The sequence below is a fragment of the Melospiza melodia genome, unplaced genomic scaffold, assembly GCF_035770615.1.
Source record: "Melospiza melodia melodia isolate bMelMel2 unplaced genomic scaffold, bMelMel2.pri scaffold_194, whole genome shotgun sequence".
NCBI lineage: Eukaryota > Metazoa > Chordata > Aves > Passeriformes > Passerellidae > Melospiza > Melospiza melodia.
In genome coordinates, this window is record NW_026948534.1 from 81,205 (window position 1) to 104,828 (window position 23,624).

Here is a 23,624-nt window from a genome sequence, read left to right on the forward strand (position 1 = left end):
CCGGGAGGTTTTGGGGAGTCCCCAGTCCCACAGGCCCCTGGGGGGTTTTGGGGTGTCCTGGGATTTTTGGGGTCCCAGTGGTTTTTGGGGGTCCCGGGGGTGTCCCAGAGTTTTGGGGTCCCCAATTCTGAGGGGTTTTGGGGGTCTCAATTTGGGGGGAACCCAGGGGTTTTGGGGTGTCCTGGGATTTCGGGGTGTCCTGGGATTTTGGGGTCCCCATCAAGTGGGGTCCCAGTGGTTTTTGGGGTGTCCCAGAGTTTTGGGGTCCCCAATCCTGGGGGATTTTGGGGTTCCCCTTTGGAAGGGTCCCGGGATTTTTGGGGTGTCCCAGCAGTTTTTGGGGTGTCCTGGGGAGTTTTGGGGGTCCTGATTTGGGGGGACCCCAGGGAGTTTTGGGGGTGTCCCGGGGTTTTGGGGTTCCCAATCCCAGGGGATTTTGGGGTCCCCATTCAGGAGGATCCCAGACAGTTTTTGGGGTCCCAGACAGTTTTTGGGGTTTCCCGGGGTTTTGGGGTGTCCCTGGGATTTTGGGGTCCCCCATCGAGAGGGGTCCCAGTGGTTTTTGGGGTGTCCCAGAGTTTTGGGGTCCCCCATCCTGGGGGATTTTGGGGTTCCCATTCAGGAGGGTCCCGGGATTTTTGGGGTGTCCCAGCGGTTTTTGGGGTGTCCCGGGGAGTTTTTGGGGGTCTTGATTTGGGGGGACCCCAGGAAGTTTTGGGGGTGTCCCGGGGTTTTGGGGTTCCCAATCCCAGTGGTTTTTGGGGGTCCCAGTGGCTTTTGAGATCCCCATTTGGGGGTGTTCCAGGGTTTTGGGGGTCCCAGTGGTTTTGGGGTCCCCATCATGGGGTGTCCTGGGTTTTTGGGGTGTCCCAGGGAGTTTTGTTGTGTCTCGCGGTTTTTGGGGTCCCAGTAGTTTTGAGGGTCTGGATTTGGGGGGACCCCAGGGAGTTTTGGGGGTCCCAGGGAGTTCTGTAGTGTCCTGGGGGTTTTGGGGTGTCCCGGGGTTTTGGGGTCCCCATCAGGAGGTCTCCCAGAGTTTTGGGGTCCCAGTGGTTTTTGGGGTCCCAGGGACTTTTGCAGTGTCCTGGGGGTTTTGGGGTCCCAGTGGTTTTTGGGGGTCCCAGGCTTTTGAGATCCCCATTTGGGGGTGCCCCAGGGTTTTGGGGTCCTGGGTTTTGGGGTCCCAGTGGTTTTGGGGTCCCAGTGGTTTTGGGGTCCCAGCGTTCTGAGATATTTGGGGGTGTCCCAGGGTTTTGGGGTCCCAGTGGTTTTGGGGTCCCCATTTGGGGGTGTCCCAGGGTTTTGGGGTCCTGGGTTTTGGGTCCCAGTGGTTTTGGGGTCCCCATCATGGGGTGTCCTGGGTTTTTGGGGTGTCCCAGGGAGTTTTGTAGTGTCTCGCGGTTTTTGGGGTCCCTGTGTTTTTGGTGGGTCCCCATCAGGAGGTGTCCCAGGGTTTTGGGGGTCCTGGGGTTTGGGGGTCCCGGGGTTTTTGGGGTCACAGTGGTTTTGGGGTGTCCGGGGATTTTGGGGTCCCAGCAGTTTTGGGGTCCAGTGGTTTTTGGGGATCCAGTGGTTTTTGGGATCCTGAGGTTTTTGGGGTTTTGTGGTTTTGGGGTCCCCATCAGGGAGTGTCCTGGGATTTTGGGGGTCCCAGTGGTTTTGGGGTGTGTCCCGGGGTTTTGGGGGTCCCAGTGATTTTTGGGGATCCCAGGTTTCTGGGGTCCCAGTGCTTTTGTGTGGTCCCAGGTTTTGGGGTCCCAGTGGTTTTTGGGGTCCCGGGTTTTGGGGTTCCAGGATTTTGGGTCCCGCGTGTTGGGGCCCCAGTGGTTTCGGGGGTCCGGGTTTTTGGGGTCCCCATTTGGGGGTGCCTTGGGGTTTTGGGGTCCTGGGTTTTGGGGGTTCCAGGATTTTGGGGTCCGCGTGTTGGGGTCCAGTGGTTTCGGGGTCCCGGGGTTTTGGGGTCCCCATTTGGGGGTGTCTTGGGGTTTTGGGGGTCCCAGGTTTTGGGGTCCCACCCAGGCCGTTTTGGGGAGGGTCCCACCCAGGCGGTTTTTGGGGTCCCAGTTTTGGGGGGCCCCCATTTTCGGGGCTCTCAGCACCGCCCGGCCTTGGCGTCGCCGATGGCGCCCCAGACGTCGAACACGAACTCGTCGGGGAAGGCGAAGTCGCCGAGCTGAGCGTCCAGAGCCTCGGCCAGCGCGTCGGGGTCACGGGCGTCGCGGCCCAGCTCCACCATGGTGGCGGCTGCGGGGACAGCGGGGACATTGGGGACATTGGGGACATTGGGGACATTGGGGACATGTTGGGGACATCAGGGACATTGGGGACATTGGGGACATTGGGGATATTGGGGACATTGGGGACATGTTGGGGACACTGGGGACTTCGGGGACATTGGGGTCACGGGAGTCGCGGCCCAGCTCCACCATGGTGGCAGCTGCGGGGACAGCGGGGACATTGGGGACACATTGGAGACATTGGGACATTGGGGACATGGGGACATTGGGGACACATTGGGACATTGGGGACATTGGGGACATTGGGGACACATTGGGGACACATTGGGGACACATTGGGGACATTGGGGACATTGGGGACATTGGGGTCACGGGCGTCCGCGGGCCAGCTCCACCATGGTGGCGGCTGTGGGGGACAGCGGGGACATTGGGGACATGTTGGGGACACTGGGGGCATCTGGGACATTGGGGACACTGGGGACATCGGGGACATTGGGGTCACGGGCATTGCGCCCCAGCTCCACCATGGTGGGCGGCTGCTGGGGACAGCGGGGGACATTGGGGACACACACACTGTCAGGGACATTGGGGACATTGGGGACATTGGGGACATTGGGGACATTGGGGACACATTGGGGACATTGGGGACAGCGGGGACATTGGGGACATTGGGGACACATTGGGGACATTGGGGTCACGGGCGTCGTGGCCCAGCTCCACCATGGTGGCGGCTGCGGGGACAGCGGAGAACACATTGGGGACACATCGGGGACATTGGGGACATTGGGGACTCATTTGGGACATTGGGGACATTGGGAGCATTGGGGACATTGGGGTCACGGGCATCATGGCTCAGCTCCACCATGGCCACCATCGGGGACACATTGGGGACATGTTGGGGGCACTGGGGGCATTGGGGACATCGGGGGACACATTGGGGACACACACACTGTCAGGGACATTGGGGGCATTGGGGACATTGGGGACACTGGGGGCATTGGGGACATTGGGGACACACACAGTGTCAGGGACCTTGGGGACATTGGGGACATTGGCCAGCACGTTGGGGTCACGGTGTCACGGCCCAGCTCCACCATGGTGGTGGCTGTGGGGACATCGGGGACACATTGGGGACATTGGGACACACTGGGGGCATTGGGGACACTGGGGACACATTGGGGTCACGGGCGTCGCGGCCCAGCTCCACCATGGTGGCAGCTGCGGGGACAGCGGGGACATTGGGGACATCGGGGACACTGGGGACACATTGGGGACATTGGGGACATTGGGGTCACGGGCGTCGTGGCTCAGCTCCACCATGGTGGCGGCTGCGGGGACACACTGGGGACATTGGGGACACACACAGTGTCAGGGACATTGGGGACATTGGGGGCATTGGGGACATTGGGGGACAGTGGGGACATTGGGAAATCATTGGGGACACATTGGGGACACTGGGGACATTGGGGACAATGTAAGTGACATTGGGGTCACGGGCGTCGCGGCCCAGCTCCACCATGGTGGCGGCTGCGGTGACATCGGGGACACACTGGGGACGCATTGGGGGCACTGGGGGCACTGGGGACATTGGGGACATTGGGGACATCGGGGGCATCGGGGACACTGGGGACACATTGGGGAACATTGGGGGACATTGGGGACATTGGGGACATTGGGGACATTGGGGACATTGGGAGCATTGGGGACATTGGGGTCACGGGCGTCGCGGCCCAGCTCCACCATGGCCACCATCGGGGACACATTGGGGACATGTTGGGGGCACTGGGGGCATTGGGGACACATTGGGGACACACACACTGTCAGGGACATTGGGGACATGGGGGACACATTGGGGACACTGGGGGCATTGGGGACATTGGGGACACATTGGGGACACACACACTGTCAGGGACATTGGGGACATTGGGGACACATTGGGGACACTGGGGACACATTGGGGACATTGGGGACATTGGGGACACACACAGTGTCAGGGACCTTGGGGGCATTGGGGACATTGGCCAGCACGTTGGGGTCACGGTGTCACGGCCCAGCTCCACCATGGTGGTGGCTGTGGGGACATCAGGGACACACTGGGGACATTGGGGACATTGGGGACATTGGGGACACATTGGGGACATTGGGGACATTGGGGACATTGTCAGGTATATTGGGGACACTGGGGACATTGGGGACATTGGGGACATCAGGGACACACTGGGGACACTGGGGACACCCTGGGGACATTGGGGACACATTGGGGACATTGGGGACATCGGGGACATTGGGACAGAGATTGAGACATTGGGGGACACTCCAGGGCTCCCAGGGGGTTTTGGGGGGGTCCCCCGGGATTTTGGGGTCTCAGATTTTGGGGTTCCCCCAGATTTTGGGGTGCTCCCCCAACTCAACCCGGGCGGTTTGGGGTGATTGGGGCAGTTTTGGGGCGATCCTGGGAGGTTTTTTGGGGTGATCCCTGGAGTTCTTTGGGGGTTCCCCATGGGGTCCCAGGATTTTGGGGTCGAGGAGGTCCCCTGTGGATTTTGGGGTCCTGTGGATTTCGGGGTGCTCCCCCAGCTCGCTGTCCCGGATCCCCATGGAGCTCTGCAGCAGAACCCAGAGGGTTTGGGGTGATCCCAGGGAGTTTTTGTGGGGTAATCCCTGGGATTTTGGGGTTCCCCTGGATTTTGGGGTTTCCTCAGGATTTTGGGGTCCCTGTGGATTTTGGGGGCCCCGTGGATTTTGGGGTGCTCCCCCAGCTCGCTGTCCCGGATCCCCATGGAGCTCTGCAGCAGAGCCCGGAGGGTTTGGGGTGATCCCAGGGAGTTTTTGTGGGGTAATCCCTGGGATTTTGGGGTTCCCCAGGATTTTGGGGTTTCCTCAGGATTTTGGGGTCCCTGTGGATTTTGGGGTCCCCAGATTTTGGGGTGCTCCCCCAGCTCGCTGTCCCAGATGCCCAGGGAGCTCTGCAGCAGAGCCCGGAGGGTTTTGGGGTGATCCCAAGTGAATTTTTTTGGGGTAATCCCTGGGATTTTGGGGTTCCCCTGGGAATTTGGGGTTCCCCCAGGATTTTGGGGTCCCGGATTTTGGGGTCCCCGAGGATTTCCGGATTTTGGGGTCCCCGAGGATTTTGGGGTGCTCCCCCAGCTCACTGTCCCAGATGCCCAGGGAGCTCTGCAGCAGAGCCCGGGGGGTTCGGGGTGATCCTGGGGGGTTTTTTTGGGGTAATCCCTGGGATTTTGGGGTTCCCCCAGGATTTTGGGGTCCCTGTGGATTTTGGGGTGCCCAGATTTCGGGGTGCTCACCCAGCTCGCTGTCCCGGATGCCCATGTAGCTCTCCAGCAGATCGTCCACCTTGGCCACCGCGCGCTCCTCGAACGCCGACGGCTGCGGGGATTAGGGGGATTTTGGGGGGTCCCCAAAGGGATTTTGGGGGGTCCCAAAGAGATTCTGGGGGTCCCAAAGGGATTTTGGGGGGTCCCAAAGGGATTTTGGGGGGTCCCAAAGGGATTTTTGGGGGTCCCAAAGGGATTTTGGGGGGGTCCCCAAAGGGATTTTGGGGGGGTCCCACGTGGATTTTGGGGGTCCCAAAGAGATTCTGGGGGGTCCCAAAGGGATTTTGGGGGGGCCTGGGGTGATTTTTGGGGGTCCCAAAGGGATTTTGGGGGATTTTGGGGGGTCCCCAAGGGGATTTTGGGGATCCCAAAGGGATTTTGTGGGGTCCCGCGGGGGTTTTGGGGGTCCCAAAGAGATTCTGGGGGTCCCAAAGGGATTTTGGGGGGCCCTGGGGTGATTTTTGGGGGTCCCAAAGGGATTTTGTGGGGGGGTTCTCAAGGGGATTTTGGGGATCCCAAAGAGATTCTGGGGGTCCCAAAGGGATTTTGGGGGGGTCCCATGGGGATTTTGGGGATCCCAAAGAGATTCTGGGGGGGTCCCGCGTGGATTTTGGGGGTCCCAAAGGGATTTTGGGGGGTCCCGCAGGGGTTTTGGGGGTCCCAAAGAGATTCTGGGGGTCCCCAAGGGGATTTTGGGGATCCCAAAGAGATTCTGGGGGTCCCCAAGGGATTTTGGGGGGGCCTGGGGTGATTTTTGGGGGTCCCAAAGGGATTTTGGGGGGTCCCCAAGGGGATTTTGGGGATCCCAAAGAGATTCTGGGGGTCCCAAAGGGATTTTGGGGGGGTCCCAAGGGGATTTTGGGGGTCCCAAAGAGATTCCGGGGGTCCCAAAGGGATTTTGGGGGGTCCCGCGGGGGTTTTGGGGGTCCCAAAGAGATTCCGGGGGTCCCAAAGGGATTTTGGGGGGCCCTGGGGTGATTTTTGGGGGTCCCAAAGGGATTTTGGGGGGGGGTTCTCAAGGGGATTTTGGGGATCCCAAAGAGATTCTGGGGGTCCCCACGGGGATTTTGGGGGGGTCCCACGTGGATTTTGGGGGTCCCAAAGGGATTTTGGGGGTCCCGAGGGTCCCAAGAGGATTTTGAGGGGCTCTGGGGTGATTTTTTGGGGGTCCCCAAGGGGATTTTTGGGGGTCCCCAAGGGGATTTTTGGGGGGGGTCCCAGGGGGATTTTGGGGTCCCCAGGACATTTTGGGATTGCGTGGGATATTTTGGGGTCCCCAGTGGATATTCTGGGGGGTCGCAGGCTGGTTCTGGGGTCTCTAGGGGCTGGTTTTGGGGTGTTTTTGGGGTGTTTTTGGGGTGATTTTGGGGTGTTTTTGGGGTGTTTTTGGGGTGTTTTTGGGGTGATTTTGGGCGGTTTTTGGGATGTTTTTGGGGTGTTTTTGGCGTGATTTTGTGCCATTTTGGGTCTGTACCTGTTCCTGCAGCGTGGCCTGTTCTGGGGCTGTTTTTGGGGTGATTTTGGGGTGTTTTTGGGGTGATTTTGGGCAGTTTTGGGGTGATTTTGGGGTGATTTTGGGGTGTTTTTGGGGTGATTTTGTGCTGTTTTGGGTCCGTAGCTGTTCCTGCAGCGTGGCCTGTTCTGGGGGGGTTTTGGGGCTGATTTTGGGGTGTTTTTGGGGTGATTTTGGGGTGTTTTTGGGTGGTTTTGGGTCCGTACCTGCTCCTGCAGCGTGGCCTGTTCTGAGGTCTCTAGGGGATGCTTCTGGGGTGTTTTTGGGGTGTTTTTGGGGTGTTTTTGGGGTGATTTTGTGCTGTTTTGGGTCCGTAGCTGTTCCTGCAGCGTGGCCTGTTCTGGGGGTGTTTTTGGGGTGTTTTTTGGGGTGTTTTTGGGGTGATTTTGGGGTGTTTTTGGGCGTTTTTGGGTCCGTACCTGCTCCTGCAGCGTGGCCTGTTCTGGGGGTGTTTTTGGGGTGATTTTGGGGTGATTTTGGGGTGTTTTTGGGGTGATTTTGGGTCCGTACCTGCTCCTGCAGCGTGGCCTGTTCTGGGGGTGTTTTTAGGGTGTTTTTGGGGTGATTTTGGGGTGATTTTGGGGTGATTTTGGGCGGTTTTGGGTCCGTACCTGCTCCTGCAGCGTGGCCTGTTCTGGGGGTGTTTTTGGGGTATTTTTAGGGTGTTTTTGGGGTGATTTTGGGGTGATTTTGGGGTGTTTTTGGGGTGATTTTGGGTCCGTACCTGCTCCTGCAGCGTGGCCTGTTCTGGGGGTGTTTTTAGGGTGTTTTTGGGGTGTTTTTGGGGTGATTTTGGGGTGTTTTTGTGGTGATTTTGGGTCCGTACCTGCTCCTGCAGCGTGGCCTGTTTTGGGGTGTTTTTGGGGTATTTTTGGGGTGTTTCTGGGGTGATTTTGGGGTGATTTTGGGTCCGTACCTGCTCCTGCAGCATGGCCTGTTCTGGGGGTGTTTTTAGGGTGTTTTTGGGGTGTTTTTGGGGTGATTTTGGGGTGTTTTTGGGGTGATTTTGGGTCCGTACCTGCTCCTGCAGCGTGGCCTGTTCTGGGGGTGTTTTTAGGGTATTTTTAGGGTGTTTTTGGGGTGTTTTTGGGCTGATTTTGGGGTGATTTTGGGCGGTTTGGGTCCGTACCTGCTCCTGCAGCGTGGCCTGTTCTGGGGGTGTTTTTAGGGTATTTTTAGGGTGATTTTGGGGTGATTTTGGGCGGTTTTGGGTCCGTACCTGCTCCTGCAGCGTGGCCGGGCCCCTCGAGCGCAGCCTCAGCGTCCCCCGGCCCGAGAGCACCTGGGGGGGCCCCCCCCGAGCCGAGACCCCCCCGGAACGGGGCCCGATCCCGTCTGGGGACACACAGGGGTCACACAGGGGTCACACAGGGGTCACAGAGGGGACACAGGGGTCACACAGGGGTCACACAGGGGTCACAGAGGGGTCAGACAGGGGTCACACAGGGGACACACAGGGGTCACACAGGGGTCACAGAGGGGTCACAGAGGGGTCACAGGGGACACACAGGGGTCACAGAGGGGTCACACAGGGGTCACAGAGGGGTCACAGAGGGGACACACAGGGGTCACACAGGGGTCACAGAGGGGTCAGACAGGGGTCACACAGGGGACACACAGGGGTCACACAGGGGTCACAGAGGGGTCACAGAGGGGTCACACAGGGGTCACAGAGGGGTCACAGAGGGGTCACACAGGGGTCACAGAGGGGTCATACAGGGGTCACACAGGGGACACACAGGGGTCACAGAGAGGTCACACAGGGGTCACAGAGGGGTCACAGAGGGGTCACACAGGGGTCACACAGGGGTCACAGAGGGGTCACAGAGGGGTCACACAGGGGACACACAGGGGTCACACAGGGGTCACAGAGGGGTCACACAGGGGTCACAGAGGGGTCACAGAGGGGTCACACAGGGGTCATACAGGGGTCACACAGGGGTCACAGAGGGGACACACAGGGGTCACACAGGGGTCACACAGGGGTCACACAGGGGTCACACAGGGGACAGGGAGGGGACAGAGGGGACACACAGGGTCCCACAGGGGACAGATGAGGACACAGAGGGGACACAGGACACAGGGGGTCAGAGGGGACACACAGGGGACAAACGGGACACCCAGGGGACACAGGGGGGACAGGGGACAGAGGGGATGGGGGGCACAGGGAGGGGACACAGAGGGACAGGGAGGGGACAGAGGGGACACAGAGGGGACACAGAGGGGACACAGGGGACAGAGAGATCAGAGAGGGGACACAGGGGGACAGATGGGGACAGATGGGACACAGAGGGACAGGGAGGGGACACAGGGGACAGAGAGATCAGAGAGGGGACAGAGGGGACACAAAGGGGTCACACAGGGGACACAGGGGCAGAGGGGACACAGAGGGGACACAGAGGGGACAGAGGGGACAGATGGGGACAGAGGGGACACAAAGGGGTCACACAGGGGACACACAGGGGACAGAGGGGACACAGGGGCAGAGGGGATGGGGAGGTCACAGAGGGGCCAGCGGGGGACAGAGGGGACAAGGGGGACACCAGAGACCCTCCCGGGCTCGGTCAGCTCCTGCTCCATCAATCCCAGTCCCTCCCACTCAATCCCAGTTCAATCCCAGCCCATCCCAGTCCCTCCCAGTTCAATCCCAGCCCATCCCAGTCCCTCCCAGTTCAATCCCAGCCCATCCCAGTACCCACCCCACGCGCTCCCGGGCTCGGTCAGCCTCAGCCTGAACTGGTGCCCCCGGGGCAGCTCCTGCTCCATCGATCCCATTCATTCCCAGTCAATCCCAGTCCATCCCAGTTCAATCCCATTCATTCCCAGTTCATTCCCAGTCCATCCCAGTACCCACCCCATGCTCTCTGTGGCTCCGTCAGCCTCAGCCTGAACTGGTGCCTGCAGGGCAGCTCCAGCTCCATCGATCCCAGTTCAATCCCAGTCCCTCCCAGTTCAATCCCATTGATTCCCAGCCCATCCCAGTCATTCCCAGCCCCTCCCAGTCCATCCCAGTTCAATCCCATTCATTCCCAGTCCATCCCAGTTCAATCCCATTCATTCCCAGTTCATTCCCAGTCCATCCCAGTACCCACCCCAGGCTCTCCGTGGCTCCGTCAGCCTCAGCCTGAACTGGTGCCTGCAGGGCAGCTCCAGCTCCATCGATCCCAGTTCAATCCCAGTTCAGTCCCATTCATTCCCAGTCCATCCCAGCCCCTCCCAGTCCATCCCAGTTCAATCCCAGTCATTCCCAGCCCCTCCCAGTCCATCCCAGTCCCTCCCAGTACCCACCCCAGGCTCTCCGTGGCTCCGTCTCGTCAGCCTCAGCCTGAACTGGTGTCCCCAGGGCAGCTCCAGCTCCATCGATCCCAGTTCAATCCCAGTTCAGTCCCATTCATTCCCAGTCATTCCAGCCCATCCAGTCAATCCCAGTTCAATCCAGTCAATCCCAGCCCATCCCAGTCCATCCCAGTTCAATCCCAGTCCATCCCAGTTCAATCCCAGTCCATCCCAGTCCCTCCCGGTACCCACCCCAGGCTCTCCGTGGCTCCGTCAGCCTCAGCCTGAACTGGTGTCCCCGGGGCAGCTCCTGCAGCAGCCGCGCCACCTCGAAGTGCCGCGTGCCCACCAGGCTGCGCCCGTCCAGCGCCTCCAGCACGTCCCCGACGCCCACCTGGGGCGTGCGCGCCATCACCGAGCCTCGCGGATCCTCTGCGTGGGGGGAAACACACCTGGGTCACACCTGGGCACACCTGGGCACACCTGTACAACCTGTGTGACACCTGTATAACCTGTGTGACCTGTGTAACCCAGCTAACCCGGGTAACCTGGGGCGTGCGCGCCATCACCGAGCCCTCGCGGATCCGCTGGGGGGGAGAGACACACCTGGGTCACACCTGAGTTACACCTGAGATACCTGGGACACACCTGTGACACACCTGTGTAACCCCTGTGTAACACCTGTGCGACCCGTGTCACCCAGCTAACCCGGGTCACACCTGGGGCGTGCGCGCCATCACCGAGCCCTCGCGGATCCTCTGCGTGGGGGAAACACACCTGGGTCACACCTGGGCACACCTGGGACACACCTGTACAACCTGTGTGACACCTGTATAACCTGTGTGACCTGTGTAACCCAGCTAACCCGGGTAACCTGGGGCTGTGCGCGCCATCACCGAGCCCTTGCGGATCCTCTGCGTGGGGGGAAACACACCCGGGTCACACCTGAGTTACACCTGAGATACCTGGGACACACCTGCGTAACACCTGTGTAACCCCTGTGTAACACCTGTGCGACCCGTGTCACCCAGCTAACCCGGGTCACACCTGGGGCGTGCGCGCCATCACCGAGCCCTTGCGGATCCGCTGGGGGGAGAGACACACCTGTGTAACACCTGTGTAACACCTGTACAACCTGTGTGACCTGTGTAACCCAGCTAACCCGGTCACACCTGGGGCGTGCGCGCCATCACTGAGCCCTCGCGGATCCTCTATGTGGGGGGAGAGACACACCTGGGTCACACCTGAGATACCTGGGACACACCTGTGACACACCTGGGTAACCTGTGTGACCTAGCTAACCCGGGTAACCTGGGTCACACCTGGGCACGCCTGTACAACCTGTGTGACCTGTGTAACCCAGCTAACCCGGGTCACACCTGGGGCGTGCGCGCCATCACCGAGCCCTCGCGGATCCTCTGCGGGGGAAAGATGCACCTGGGTTACACCTGAGTTACACCTGAGTTACACCTGGGTAACGTGGGGTCTGGGTAACCTGGGTCACACCTGGGGCGTGTGTGCCATCACTGACCCCTCATGGTTACGCTGGGGACACAGACACACCTGGGACACACCTGGGGACACCTGGGTCACACCTGAGGACACCTGGGGACATCTGGGTCACACTGAGGACACCTGGGTCACACCTGGGGACACCTGGGGACACAGACACACCTGGGGACATCTGGGACACACCTGGGGACACCTGGGTCCCACCTGAGGCCATCTGGGGTCGCCGGTTGTTGGTGACGGTGAGCCCCAGCACCGTCCCACTGCCCCCACCCTGCTGTCCCCAGGCGTGTGTCACCTGTCCCAGGTGTGTGTCACCTGTCCCAGGCGTGTCTCAACTGTCCCAGGTGTGTCTCACCTAGCCAGGGGTGTCCCCAGGTGTGTCTCACCTGTCCCAGGCGTGTCTCAACTGTCCCAGGTGTGTCTCACCTACCCAGGGGTGTCCCCAGGTGTGTCTCACCTGTCCCCAGGTGTGTCGTCCCCAGGTGTGTCTCACCTGTCCCAGGTGTGTCTCACCTTGACGAAGGCGTAGCCCATTCTGCTGTTTGTGATGGTGAGCCCCAGCACACACACCCATGTGTGTCCCCAGCTGTCCCCAGGTGTGTCTCACCTGCCCAGGTGTGTCTCACCTGTCCCAGGTGTGTCCCCAGCTGTGTCTCACCTGTCCCTAGGTGTGTCCCCAGGTGTGTCTCACCTTGATGAAGGTGTATCCAGTGCTGTTGTCGGTGATAGCGCCATTGCCCCCACCCATGTGTGTCTCACCTGTCCCAGGTGTGTCCCCAGGTGTGTCTCACCTGTCCCAGGTGTGTCCCCAGGTGTGTCCCCATGTGTATCCCACCTGTCCCAGGTGTGTCTCACCTTGATGAAGGCGTATCCAGCCCCGTTGTCAGTGATGGTGAGCCCCAGCGCCTCCTCGGATTTCAGCACCTGCACTGTCCCCATGTGTCCCACCTGCCCAGGTGTGTCCCCAGGTGTGTGTCACCTGTCCCAGGTGTGTCTCACCTTGATGAAGGCGTATCCTGCTCCCGTTGTCGGTGATGGTGAGCCCCAGCTCTGTCCCTGTGTGTCCCCATGTGTCCCCAGCTGCCCCAGGTGTGTCCCCAGGTGTGTCCCCAGGTGTGTCCCCAGGTGTATCTCACCTGCCCAGGTGTGTCCCCAGGTGTATCTCACCTGTCCAGGTGTGTCTCACCTTGATGAAGGCGTATCCAGCCCCGTTATCGGTGATGGTGAGCCCCAGCTCTGTCCCTGTGTGTCCCCATGTGTCCCCAGCTGTGCCAGGTGTGTCCCCAGGTGTGTCTCACCTGTCCCAGGTGTGTCCCCAGGTGTGTCTCACCTGTCCCAGGTGTGTCTCACCTTGATGAAGGCGCATCCCGCTCCATTATCAGTGATGGTGAGCCCCAGCGCCTCCTCGGATTTCAGCACCTGCACTGTCCCCGTGTGTCCCACCTGTTCAGGTGTGTCCCCAGGTGTGTATCACCTGTCCCAGGTGTGTCCCCAGCTGTCCCAGGTGTGTCCCCAGGTGTGTCTCACCTGTCCCAGGTGTGTCCCCATGTGTCCCCAGCTGTCCCAGGTGTGTCCCCAGGTGTGTCTCACCTTGATGAAGGCGTATCCTGCTCCGTTGTCAGTGATGGTGAGCCCCAGCGCCTCCTCGGATTTCAGCACCTGCACTGTCCCAGGTGTGTCCCCATGTGTCCCACCTGCCCAGGTGTGTCCCCAGGTGTGTCTCACCTATCCCAGGTGTGTCCCCAGGTGTGTCCCCAGGTGTGTCTCACCTTGATGAAGGCGTATCCAGCCCCGTTGTCAGTGATGGTGAGCCCCAGCGCCTCCTCGGATTTCAACACCTCCACGTCCTTCTGGCGCCCGCGCGTGTGTGCGAAGATGAAATCCTCGAGGCCGATCTGCCCGCCCAGGAGCTTCTCCATGTCCACCTGGGGCGTGTTCAGCGTGCAGAACAGCACCTGGGGACAGGTGGGGACATTGGGGACACTGGGGACACAGAACAGCGCCCGGGACAGCACTTGGGGACACTGGGGACACTGGGGACACTGGGGACACTGGGGACAAATCCCCCAGCCCGATCTGCCCCCCCAGGAGCTTCTCCATGTGCACCTGAGGGGTGTTCAGGGGGCAGAACAGCACCTGGGGACAGGTGGGGACAGGTGGGACACTGGGGACATTGGGGACACAGAACAGCGCCCGGGACAGCACTTGGGGACACTGGGGACACTGGGGACACTGGGGACACTGGGGACAAATGCCCCAGCCCGATCTGCCCGCCCAGGAGCTTCTCCATGTCCACCTGGGGCGTGTTCAGGGGGCAGAACAGCACCTGGGGACAGGTGGGGACAGGTGGGGACACTGGGGACACAGAACAGCACCCGGGACATCACCTGGGGACACTGGGGACACTGGGGACACTGGGGACAAATGCCCCAGCCCGATCTGCCCGCCCAGGAGCTTCTCAATGTGCACCTGAGGGGTGTTCAGGGGGCAGAACAGCACCTGGGGACAGGTGGGGACATTGGGGACAGGTGGGGACAGCACCTGGGGGACAGGACAGCACCTGGGGCAGCACCTGGGGACACTGGGGACATTGGGGACAAATCCCCCAGCCCGATCTGCCCCCCCAGGAGCTTCTCCATGTCCACCTGAGGGGTGTTCAGGGGGCAGAACAGCACCTGGGGACAGGTGGGGACAGGTGGGGACACAGAACAGCGCCCGGGACAGCACCCAGGACAGCACCTGGGGACACTGGGGACACTGGGGACAGGTGGGGACAAATCCCTCAGTCCAATCTGCCCCCCCAGGAGCTTCTCAATGTGCACCTGAGGGGTGTTCAGGGGGCAGGACAGCACCTGGGACAGGTGGGGACACTGGGGACACAGGACAGAACATGGGGACATCACCTGGGGACACTGGGGACAGGGGACATGGGGACATGGGCGTGTTCAGCGTGCACAACAGCACCTGGGGGGACAGGGGACAACACCTGGGGACGCCGGTGTGTCCAGTGTGGCATCCCAGTATGTCCCAGTCCCTCCCAGTATGTCCCAGTATGTCCCAATCCATTCCCAGTATGTCCCAGTCCCTCCCAGTCCATCCCAGTATGTCCCAGTATATCCCAATCCATTCCCAGTATGTCCCAGTATATCCCAATCCATTCCCAGTATGTCCCAGTCCCTCCCAGTGCATCCCAGTATAACCCAGCCCAATTTCAAGCCATCCCAGTATAACCCAGTACAACCCAGCCTGTCCCAAACCCCTCCCAGAATATCCCAGTACATCCCAGTATATCCCAGTATATCCCAGTATGTCTCACCTCGCTGGGGGGGATCCCGAAGGCCTCCCCGATTTTCCCGTACAGCTCCCGCATGTTCCCGAACCCCTCCCAGTATAACCCAGTATATCCCAGTTCGTTCCCAGTATAACCCAGTATAACCCAGTACATCCCAGTATAACCCAGTATATCCCAGTATAACCAAGTACATCCCACTATAACCCAGTCCATTCCCAGTATATCCCAGTATAACCCAGTATATCCCAATGCATTCCCAATGTAACGCAGTACATCCCAGTACATCCCAGTCCATTCCAGTATACCCAGTCTCACCTCGCTGGGGGGGATCCCAAAGGCCTCCCCGATCTTCCCGTACAGCTCCCGCACGTTCCCGAAGCCCTCCCAGTATAACCCAATGCATTCCCAGTATAACCCAGTATATCCCAGTCCATTCCCAGTATAACCCAGTATATCCCAGTATATCCCAGTCCATCCCAGTATACCCAGTCTCACCTCACTCGGGGGGATCCCGAAGGCCTCCCCGATTTTCCCGTACAGCTCCCGCACGTTCCCGAAGCCCTCCCAGTATAACCCAGTATAACCCAATGCATTCCCAGTACATCCCAGTCCATTCCCAGTCCATTCCCAGTATATCCCAGTATATCCCAGTATGTCTCACCTCACTCGGGGGGATCCCGAAGGCCTCCCCGATCTTCCCGTACAGCTCCCGCACGTTCCCGAAGCCCTCCCAGTATAACCCAGTATAACCCAGTATATCCCAGTCCATTCCCAGTACATCCCAGTGTATCCCAGTATATCCCAGTATATCCCAGTATATCCCAGTATGTCTCACCTCGCTGGGGGGGATCCCGAAGGCCTCCCCGATCTTCCCGTACAGCTCCCGCACGTTCCCGAAGCCCTCCCAGTATAACCCAGTATAACCCAGTATATCCCAGTCCATTCCCAGTATAACCCAGTATATCCCAGTACATCCCAGTCCATCCCAGTATACCCAGTCTCACCTCGCTGGGGGGGATCCCGAAGGCCTCCCCGATCTTGCCGTACAGCTCCCGCACGTTCCCGAAGCCCTCCCAGTATAACCCAGTATATCCCAGTCCATTCCCAGTATAACCCAGTATATCCCAGTATATCCCAGTCCATCCCAGTATATCCCAGTATGTCTCACCTCACTCGGGGGGATCCCGAAGGCCTCCCCGATCTTCCCGTACAGCTCCCGCACGTTCCCGAAGCCCTCCCAGTATAACCCAATGCATTCCCAGTATATCCCAGTATAACCCAGTATAACCAGTCTCACCTCGCTGGGGGGGATCCCGAAGGCCTCCCCGATCTTCCCGTACAGCTCCCGCACGTTCCCGAAGCCCTCCCAGTGTAACCCAGTATAACCCAATGCATTCCCAGTATAACCCAGTACATCCCAGTATATCCCAATATAACCCAATGCATTCCCAGTATATCCCAGTATATCCCAGTACATCCCAATGCATTCCCAGTATATCCCAGTATAACCCAATGCATTCCCAGTATATCCCAGTATAACCCAATGCATTCCCAGTATATCCCAGTCCATCCCAGTATATCCCAGTATGTCTCACCTCGCTGGGGGGGATCCCGAAGGCCTCCCCGATCTTCCCGTACAGCTCCCGCACGTTCCCGAAGCCCTCCCAGTATAACCCAGTATAACCCAACGCATTCCCAGTCCATTCCCAGTCCATCCCAGTCCATCCCAGTATGTCTCACCTCACTCGGGGGGATCCCGAAGGCCTCCCCGATCTTCCCGTACAGCTCCCGCACGTTCCCGAAGCCCTCCCAGTATAACCCAGTATATCCCAGTCCATTCCCAGTATATCCCAGTCCATCCCAGTATATCCCAGTATGTCTCACCTCGCTGGGGGGGATCCCGAAGGCCTCCCCGATCTTGCCGTACAGCTCCCGCACGTTCCCGAAGCCCTCCCAGTATAACCCAGTATAACCCAATGCATTCCCAGTACATCCCAGTATATCCCAGTATGTCTCACCTCACTCGGGGGGATCCCGAAGGCCTCCCCGATCTTCCCGTACAGCTCCCGCACGTTCCCGAAGCCCTCCCAGTATAACCCAGTATAACCCAGTATATCCCAGTCCATTCCCAGTATAACCCAGTCCATCCCAGTATATCCCAGTATAACCAGTCTCACCTCGCTGGGGGGGATCCCGAAGCCCTCCCAGTATAACCCAGTATATCCCAGTCCATTCCCAGTATAACCCAATGCATTCCCAGTATATCCCAGTATACCCAGTCTCACCTCGCTGGGGGGGATCCCGAAGGCCTCCCCGATCTTCCCGTACAGCTCCCGCACGTTCCCGAAGCCCTCCACGCGCCCGGTGGCGCTGCCGTGCGCCAGCTGCGTGTGGAACACCAGGCGGGGCCGCAGCGGCTGCGGGGGGGGCGCCGCCCCCGGGACCCCCCCCGGGGCCCCCCCGGGCTCCCCCGGGGCCCCCCCGCGCCCCCCGGCCCCCTCCTCGTTCTCCACCAGCGGCGGCGGCTTCTTGCGGCGGCCCAGCCCCAGCGGCATGCCGGGGTTCGGGGGGTCTAGGAGGGGATTTGGGGGGGCTAGGAGTGGGTTTGGGGGGTCTAGGAGGGGATTTGGGGGGTCTAGGAGGGGATTTGGGGGGTCTAGGAGGGATTTGGGGGGTCTAGGAGTGGGTTTGGGGGGAGATTGGGGGGTCTAGGAGGGATTGGGGGGGTCTAGGAGGGGATTTGGGGGGTCTAGGAGGGATTTGGGGGGTCTAGGAGTGGGTTTGGGGGGTCTAGGAGGGATTGGGGGGTCTAGGAGGGGATTTGGGGGGTCTAGGAGTGGGTTTGGGGGGAGATTGGGGGGTCTAGGAGGGATTTGGGGGGTCTAGGAGTGGGTTTGGGGGGTCTAGGAGGGGATTTGGGGGGTCTAGAAGTGGGTTTGGGGGAAGATTGGGGGGTCTAGGAGGGATTTGGGGGGTCTAGGAGTGGGTTTGGGGGGTCTAGGAGGGATTGGGGGGTCTAGGAGGGGATTTGGGGGGTCTAGGAGTGGGTTTGGGGGGAGATTGGGGGGTCTAGGAGGGATTTGGGGGGTCTAGGAGTGGGTTTGGGGGGTCTAGGAGGGGATTTGGGGGGTCTAGAAGTGGGTTTGGGGGAAGATTGGGGGGTCTAGGAGGGATTTGGGGGGTCTAGGAGTGGGTTTGGGGGGTCTAGGAGTGGGTTTGGGGGGAGTTTGGGGGGATTTGGGGGGTCTAGGAGGGGATTTGGGGGGAGTTTGGGGGGATTTGGGGGGTCTAGGAGGGGATTTGGGGGGTCTAGGAGTGGGTTTGGGGGGAGTTTGGGGCGTCTAGGAGGGATTTGGGGGGTTTTGGGGAGATTTGGGGGGTCTAGGAGGGATTTGGGGGGGTCTAGGAGGGGATTGGGGGGAGTTTGGGGGGTCTGAGGGGTCTAGGAGGGGATTTGGGGGGTCTAGGAGTGGGTTTGGGGGCAGTTTGGGGGGATTTAGGGGGTCTAGGAGGGGATTTGGGCGGTTTTTGGGGGGTCTGACGGGTCTAGGAGGGATTGGGGGGTCTAGGAGTGGGTTTGGGGGGAGTTTGGGGGATTCGGGGGTTTAGGAGGGGATTTGGGGGGAGTTTGAGGGGATTTGGGGTGTCTAGGAGGGGATTTGGGGGGTTTTTGGGGGGTCTGACGGGTCTAGGAGGGGATTTGGGGGGTCTAGGAGGGATTTGGGGAGGTTTTGGGGGGTCTCGGAGGTCTGAGGGGGTCTCGGGGGTCTGAGGGGGTTTTGGGGGGTCTCGGGGGGGGTTTGGGGGGTCTGAGGGGGCTCCGGGGGAAGGTTTTGGGGGTCTCGGGTGGTTCGGGGGTAATGGGGGAGTTTGGGGGGGTCTGGGGGGATCTTTGGGGGGGTTTTGGGGGCGCTCGGGGCTTTCTGGGGGGGTTACGTTGGTCCTGGGGGGTTCCGGGGGGTCCCGGTGTAACCGGAGCGGTTTCCGGGGGGGCTCCCGGTGTTGCCCGGGGCGGCTCCCGGTGTTCCCGGGGGTTCTTTGGGGCTCCCGGTGTTCCCGGGCCGGCTCCCGGTGTTCCCGGGGGTTCTTTTGGGCTCCCGGGGCGGCTCCCGGTGTTCCCGGGGGTTCTTTTGGGCTCCCGGGGCTCTCTCGCTGCCCCCTCCCCGGTATTTCGGGGGGGTCCCCGCTCTGCTCCGCTGGGGGCTGAAAGGCGAGACGGGAAACTGAGGCACGGGGGGGGAGATCCCCGAGCCCCGGTTCCCCCCCCCGGTTCCCTCCCCGTTCCCCCCCGGTCCCTCCCGTTCCCCGGGCCCGGTTCCCCCCCGGGACCCCCGGCCCGGCCCCGGTTCCGGTTCCGGTTCCCGCCGGGCCCCGGCCCCGCCCCCTCCCGCACGCGGTCCCGGCCCCCCCGGGCTCGGTCCCGGTCCCGGTTCCGTTTCCGGTTCCGGTGCCGGTCCCGGTCCCCCCTCACCGGCCGGGCGCTGCTGCCGGAGCGGCACTTCCGGGAGGGCGTGGCCAAGCCCCGCCCGCGCCAATCAGCGCCGCCGCCCTGCCCTGCGCGGACCAATCAGCGCGGCCGCCCCGCCCAGCTAGGACCAATGGGAGGCGGGAGGGCAGGAAAGGGCGTGGCTGCTCCCTCCCCTACCCCCCCCAGCGCCGCCGGCAATGGGAGCGCCCGAGCTCGCAGCCAATCAGGAGACAGCGCGGAGCGTTGTGAGGGCGGGGCCTTGAGGGGGCGGGGCTAAGAGGGGCGTGGTGAAAATGGGCGGGGCCAGGAGCGCGGAGGAGCCGAGCTCAAAGGGGGCGGGGCTGGGAGCCCAAAGGGGCGGGGCTCAGACCCCAATGGGGGCGGGGCAGAGCCCAAAGGGGCGGGGCTCAGAGCCCAAAGGGGGCGGGGCAGGCCCCAAAGGGGCGGGGCTCAGACTCCAAACGGGGCGTGGCAAACCCCAAAAGGGCGGGGCTCAGAGCCCAAAGGGGGCGGGGCAGAGCCCAAAGGGGCGGGGCTCAGAGCCCAAAGGAGGCGGGCTGGAACGCAAAGGGGCGGGGCTCAGACCCCAATGGGGGCGGGGCAGAGCCCAAAGGGGCGGGGCTGAAGCCCCAAAGTGGGCGGGGTGGGAACGGAGCCAGTGAGGGGATTGAGGGAGGGGTCACACACCTGGCACAGATGGGACACGCCCATTGCACACCTGGGCACACCTGGGCACAGCTGGGGCACACCCATTGCACACCTGTACACACCTGTACACACCTGTTACATGTTACACACCTGTGCACACCTGTCACACACCTATACACACACGTTACACACCTGCACACACCTATGCACATCTGTGCACACCTGTTACACACCTGTGCACACCTGTTACACACCCATTACACACCTGTGCACGCCCATTACACACCTGTCACACACCCATTACACACCCGTACACACCTGTGCACACCTGTTACACACCTGTGCACACCTGTCACACACCTATACACACCCATTACACACCTGTCACACACCTATGCACATCTGTGCACACCCGTTACACACCCGTTACACACCCTGTGCACACCTGTACACACCTGTTACACACCTGTACACACCTGTTACACACCCTGTGCACACCCGTTACACACCCTGTGCACACCTGTCACACACCTGTACACACCCATTACACACCTGTGCACACACCTGTACACACCCCTTACACACCTGTCACACACCTGTACACACCTGTTACACACCTGTACACACCCGTTACACACACCTGTCACACACCTATGCACATCTGTGCACACCTGTTACACACCTGTGCACACCTGTTACACACCCATTACACACGCGTTACACACCTGTGCACACCTGTTACACACCCGTTACACGCCCATTACACACCTGTGCACGCCCATTACACACCTGTCACACACCCATTACACACCCGTACACACCTGTCACACACCTGTTACACACCTGTTACACACCTATGCACACCCGTTACACACCTGTCACACACCTATGCACACCTGTACACACCTGTTACACACCTGTACACACCTGTTACACACCCTGTGCACACCCGTTACACACCCTGTGCACACCTGTCACACACCTGTACACACCCATTACACACCTGTTACCTGTACACACCTGTGCACACCCATTACACACCTGTGCACACCCATTACACACCTGTCACACACCTGTCACACACCTGTACACACCCATTACACACCTGTTACACACCTGTTCACACCCATTACACACCTGTCACACACCTGTACACACCCATCACACACCTGTCACACACCTGTACACACCTGTACACACCTGTACACACCCATCACACACCTGTCACACACCTGTCACACACCTGTACACACCTGTACACACCTGTACACACCCATCACACACCCGTCACACACCTGTCACACACCTGTACACACCTGTACACACCTGTACACACCTGTACACACCTGTTACACACCCTGTGCACCCCCGTTACACACCCTGTACACACCTGCACACACCCATTACACACCTGTCACACACCTGTACACACCTGTACACACCCATCACACACCTGTCACACACCTGTACACACCTGTGCACACCTGTTACACACCTGTACACACCTGTTACACACCCTGTGCACCCCCGTTACACACCCTGTACACACCTGCACACACCCATTACACACCTGTTACACACCTGTACACACCCATTACACACCTGTTACACACCCTGTGCACACCTGTGCACACCTGTTACACACCTGTACACACCCATTACACACCTGTCACACACCTGTACACACCTGTACACACCCATCACACACCTGTCACACACCTGTACACACCCATCACACACCTGTCACACACCTGTACACACCCATTACACACCCATCACACACCTGTACACACCCATTACACACCCATCACACACCTGTACACACCTGTACACACCCATTACACACCTGTTACACACCTGTACACACCCATTACACACCCATCACACACCTGTCACACACCTGTACACACCCATTACACACCTGTCACACACCTGTCTCACACCTGCAGGGCCCCCCGTGCTCCCTGGGTGCCCCGGGGCCGGTTTGGGGTCGGTCCCGAAGGTTTTGGGGCCGATCCTGGAGATTTGAGGGTCCCAGAAATTTGGGGTGAATTCCCGAGGATTTGGGGGCGAATTCTGAAGGATTTGGGGGTGAATTCCAGAGGATTTGGGGGTGAATTCCAGAGGATTTGGGGGTGAATTCCACAGAATTTTCGGGGTGAATTCCCCAGGATTTTTGGGGCCAATTCCAGAGGATTTCTGGGGCGAATTCCCAAAGATTTTGGGGCGAATCCCAGTGGATTTTTGGGGTGAATTCCCACAGATTTTGGGGCAAATTCGAAAAGATTTTGAGGCCAATCCCAGAAGATTTCGGGGTGAATCCCAAAGGATTTTGGAGTGAATTCCGGAGAATTTTTGGAGTGAATTTCAGAGGATTTTTGGGGCCAATTCCAGAGGATTTCTGGAGCAAATTCCTGAAGATTTTGGAGTGAATCCCAGAGGATTCTGGGGGCAAATTCCGGAGGATTTTTGGGGTGAATTCCCGAGGATTTTTGGGACGAATTCCCGAGGATTTTTGGGATGAATTCCCGAGGGGTTTTGGGATCGCTCGGGGGGATCTGGGGGTCCCGGCCGGGGTTTTTGGGGTCAATTCAAGGAATTTTGGGCTCAACTCGAGGCTTTTTGGGATCCTGTATTTCTGTACAGCAGGGGAGGGCTGCGGGGGAAGGGGGGGTCCCCACAATTGTCCCGGTCTGGGATCCGTCTGGGGGATCCATTTGGGGCCCAGGGGATCCATTTGGGGCCCAGGGGATCCATTTGGGATCTGGGATCCATCCAGGGGGTCCAGGATGTGTCCAGGGGATCCATTTGGGGTCCAGGGGATCCATTTGGGGTCCAGGATGTGCCCAGGGGATCCATTTGGGACCCAGGGGATCCATTTGGGGGTCCAGGATGTGCCCAGGGGATCCATTTGGGACCCAGAATCCGTCCAGGAGACCCAGGGAGATCCAGGATCTGTCTGCGGGTCTGGGATCCATCCAGGGGATCCATTTGGGGTCCAGGGTGTGTCCAGAGGATCCATTTGGGATCTGGGATCCATTTGGGCTCCAGGATGTGCCCAGGGGATCCATTTGGGATCTGCGATCCATCCAGGGGGTCCAGGATGTGCCCAGGGGATCCATTTGGGATCTGGGATCCATTTGGGGGTCCAGGATGTGTCCAGGGGATCCATTTGGGGTCCAGGATGTGCCCAGGGGATCCATTTGGGACCCAGAATCCGTCCAGGAGACCCAGGGAGATCCAGGATCTGTCTGCGGGTCTGGGATCCATCCAGGGGATCCATTTGGGGTCCAGGGTGTGTCCAGAGGATCCATTTGGGATCTGGGATCCATTTGGGCTCCAG

The 23,624-nt window shown here is 60.1% G+C and overlaps 2 protein-coding genes across 3 annotated transcripts; both read right to left on the reverse strand.

Annotated features, from left to right (window-relative positions):
* Positions 1 to 525: 525 nt before the first annotated feature.
* On the reverse strand, positions 526 to 1,796 carry LOC134433530 (basic salivary proline-rich protein 1-like). The gene is made up of 3 exons (XM_063182358.1): positions 1,320 to 1,796; positions 1,091 to 1,273; positions 526 to 1,035 (listed from the first exon to the last, which is right to left on the reverse strand). The coding sequence occupies exons 1-3, from the start codon at positions 1,620 to 1,622 to the stop codon at positions 619 to 621; spliced, it is 903 nt and encodes a 300-aa protein (XP_063038428.1). The 5' UTR covers positions 1,623 to 1,796; the 3' UTR covers positions 526 to 618.
* A 150-nt stretch (positions 1,797 to 1,946) lies between these two features.
* Positions 1,947 to 17,720, reverse strand: LOC134433531 (PDZ domain-containing protein GIPC1-like). Of its 2 annotated transcripts, none has more exons than XM_063182359.1 (7): positions 17,451 to 17,720; positions 13,643 to 13,828; positions 10,910 to 10,948; positions 10,614 to 10,755; positions 8,305 to 8,420; positions 5,543 to 5,624; positions 1,947 to 2,244 (listed from the first exon to the last, which is right to left on the reverse strand). In XM_063182359.1, the coding sequence occupies exons 1-7, from the start codon at positions 17,718 to 17,720 to the stop codon at positions 2,093 to 2,095; spliced, it is 987 nt and encodes a 328-aa protein (XP_063038429.1). In that variant the 3' UTR covers positions 1,947 to 2,092. The 2 variants fall into 2 exon arrangements, with proteins under 2 accessions (XP_063038429.1, XP_063038430.1); XM_063182360.1 differs by lacking the exon at positions 10,910 to 10,948 and adding an exon at positions 11,741 to 11,779.
* Between the last annotated feature and the right edge of the window lie 5,904 nt (positions 17,721 to 23,624).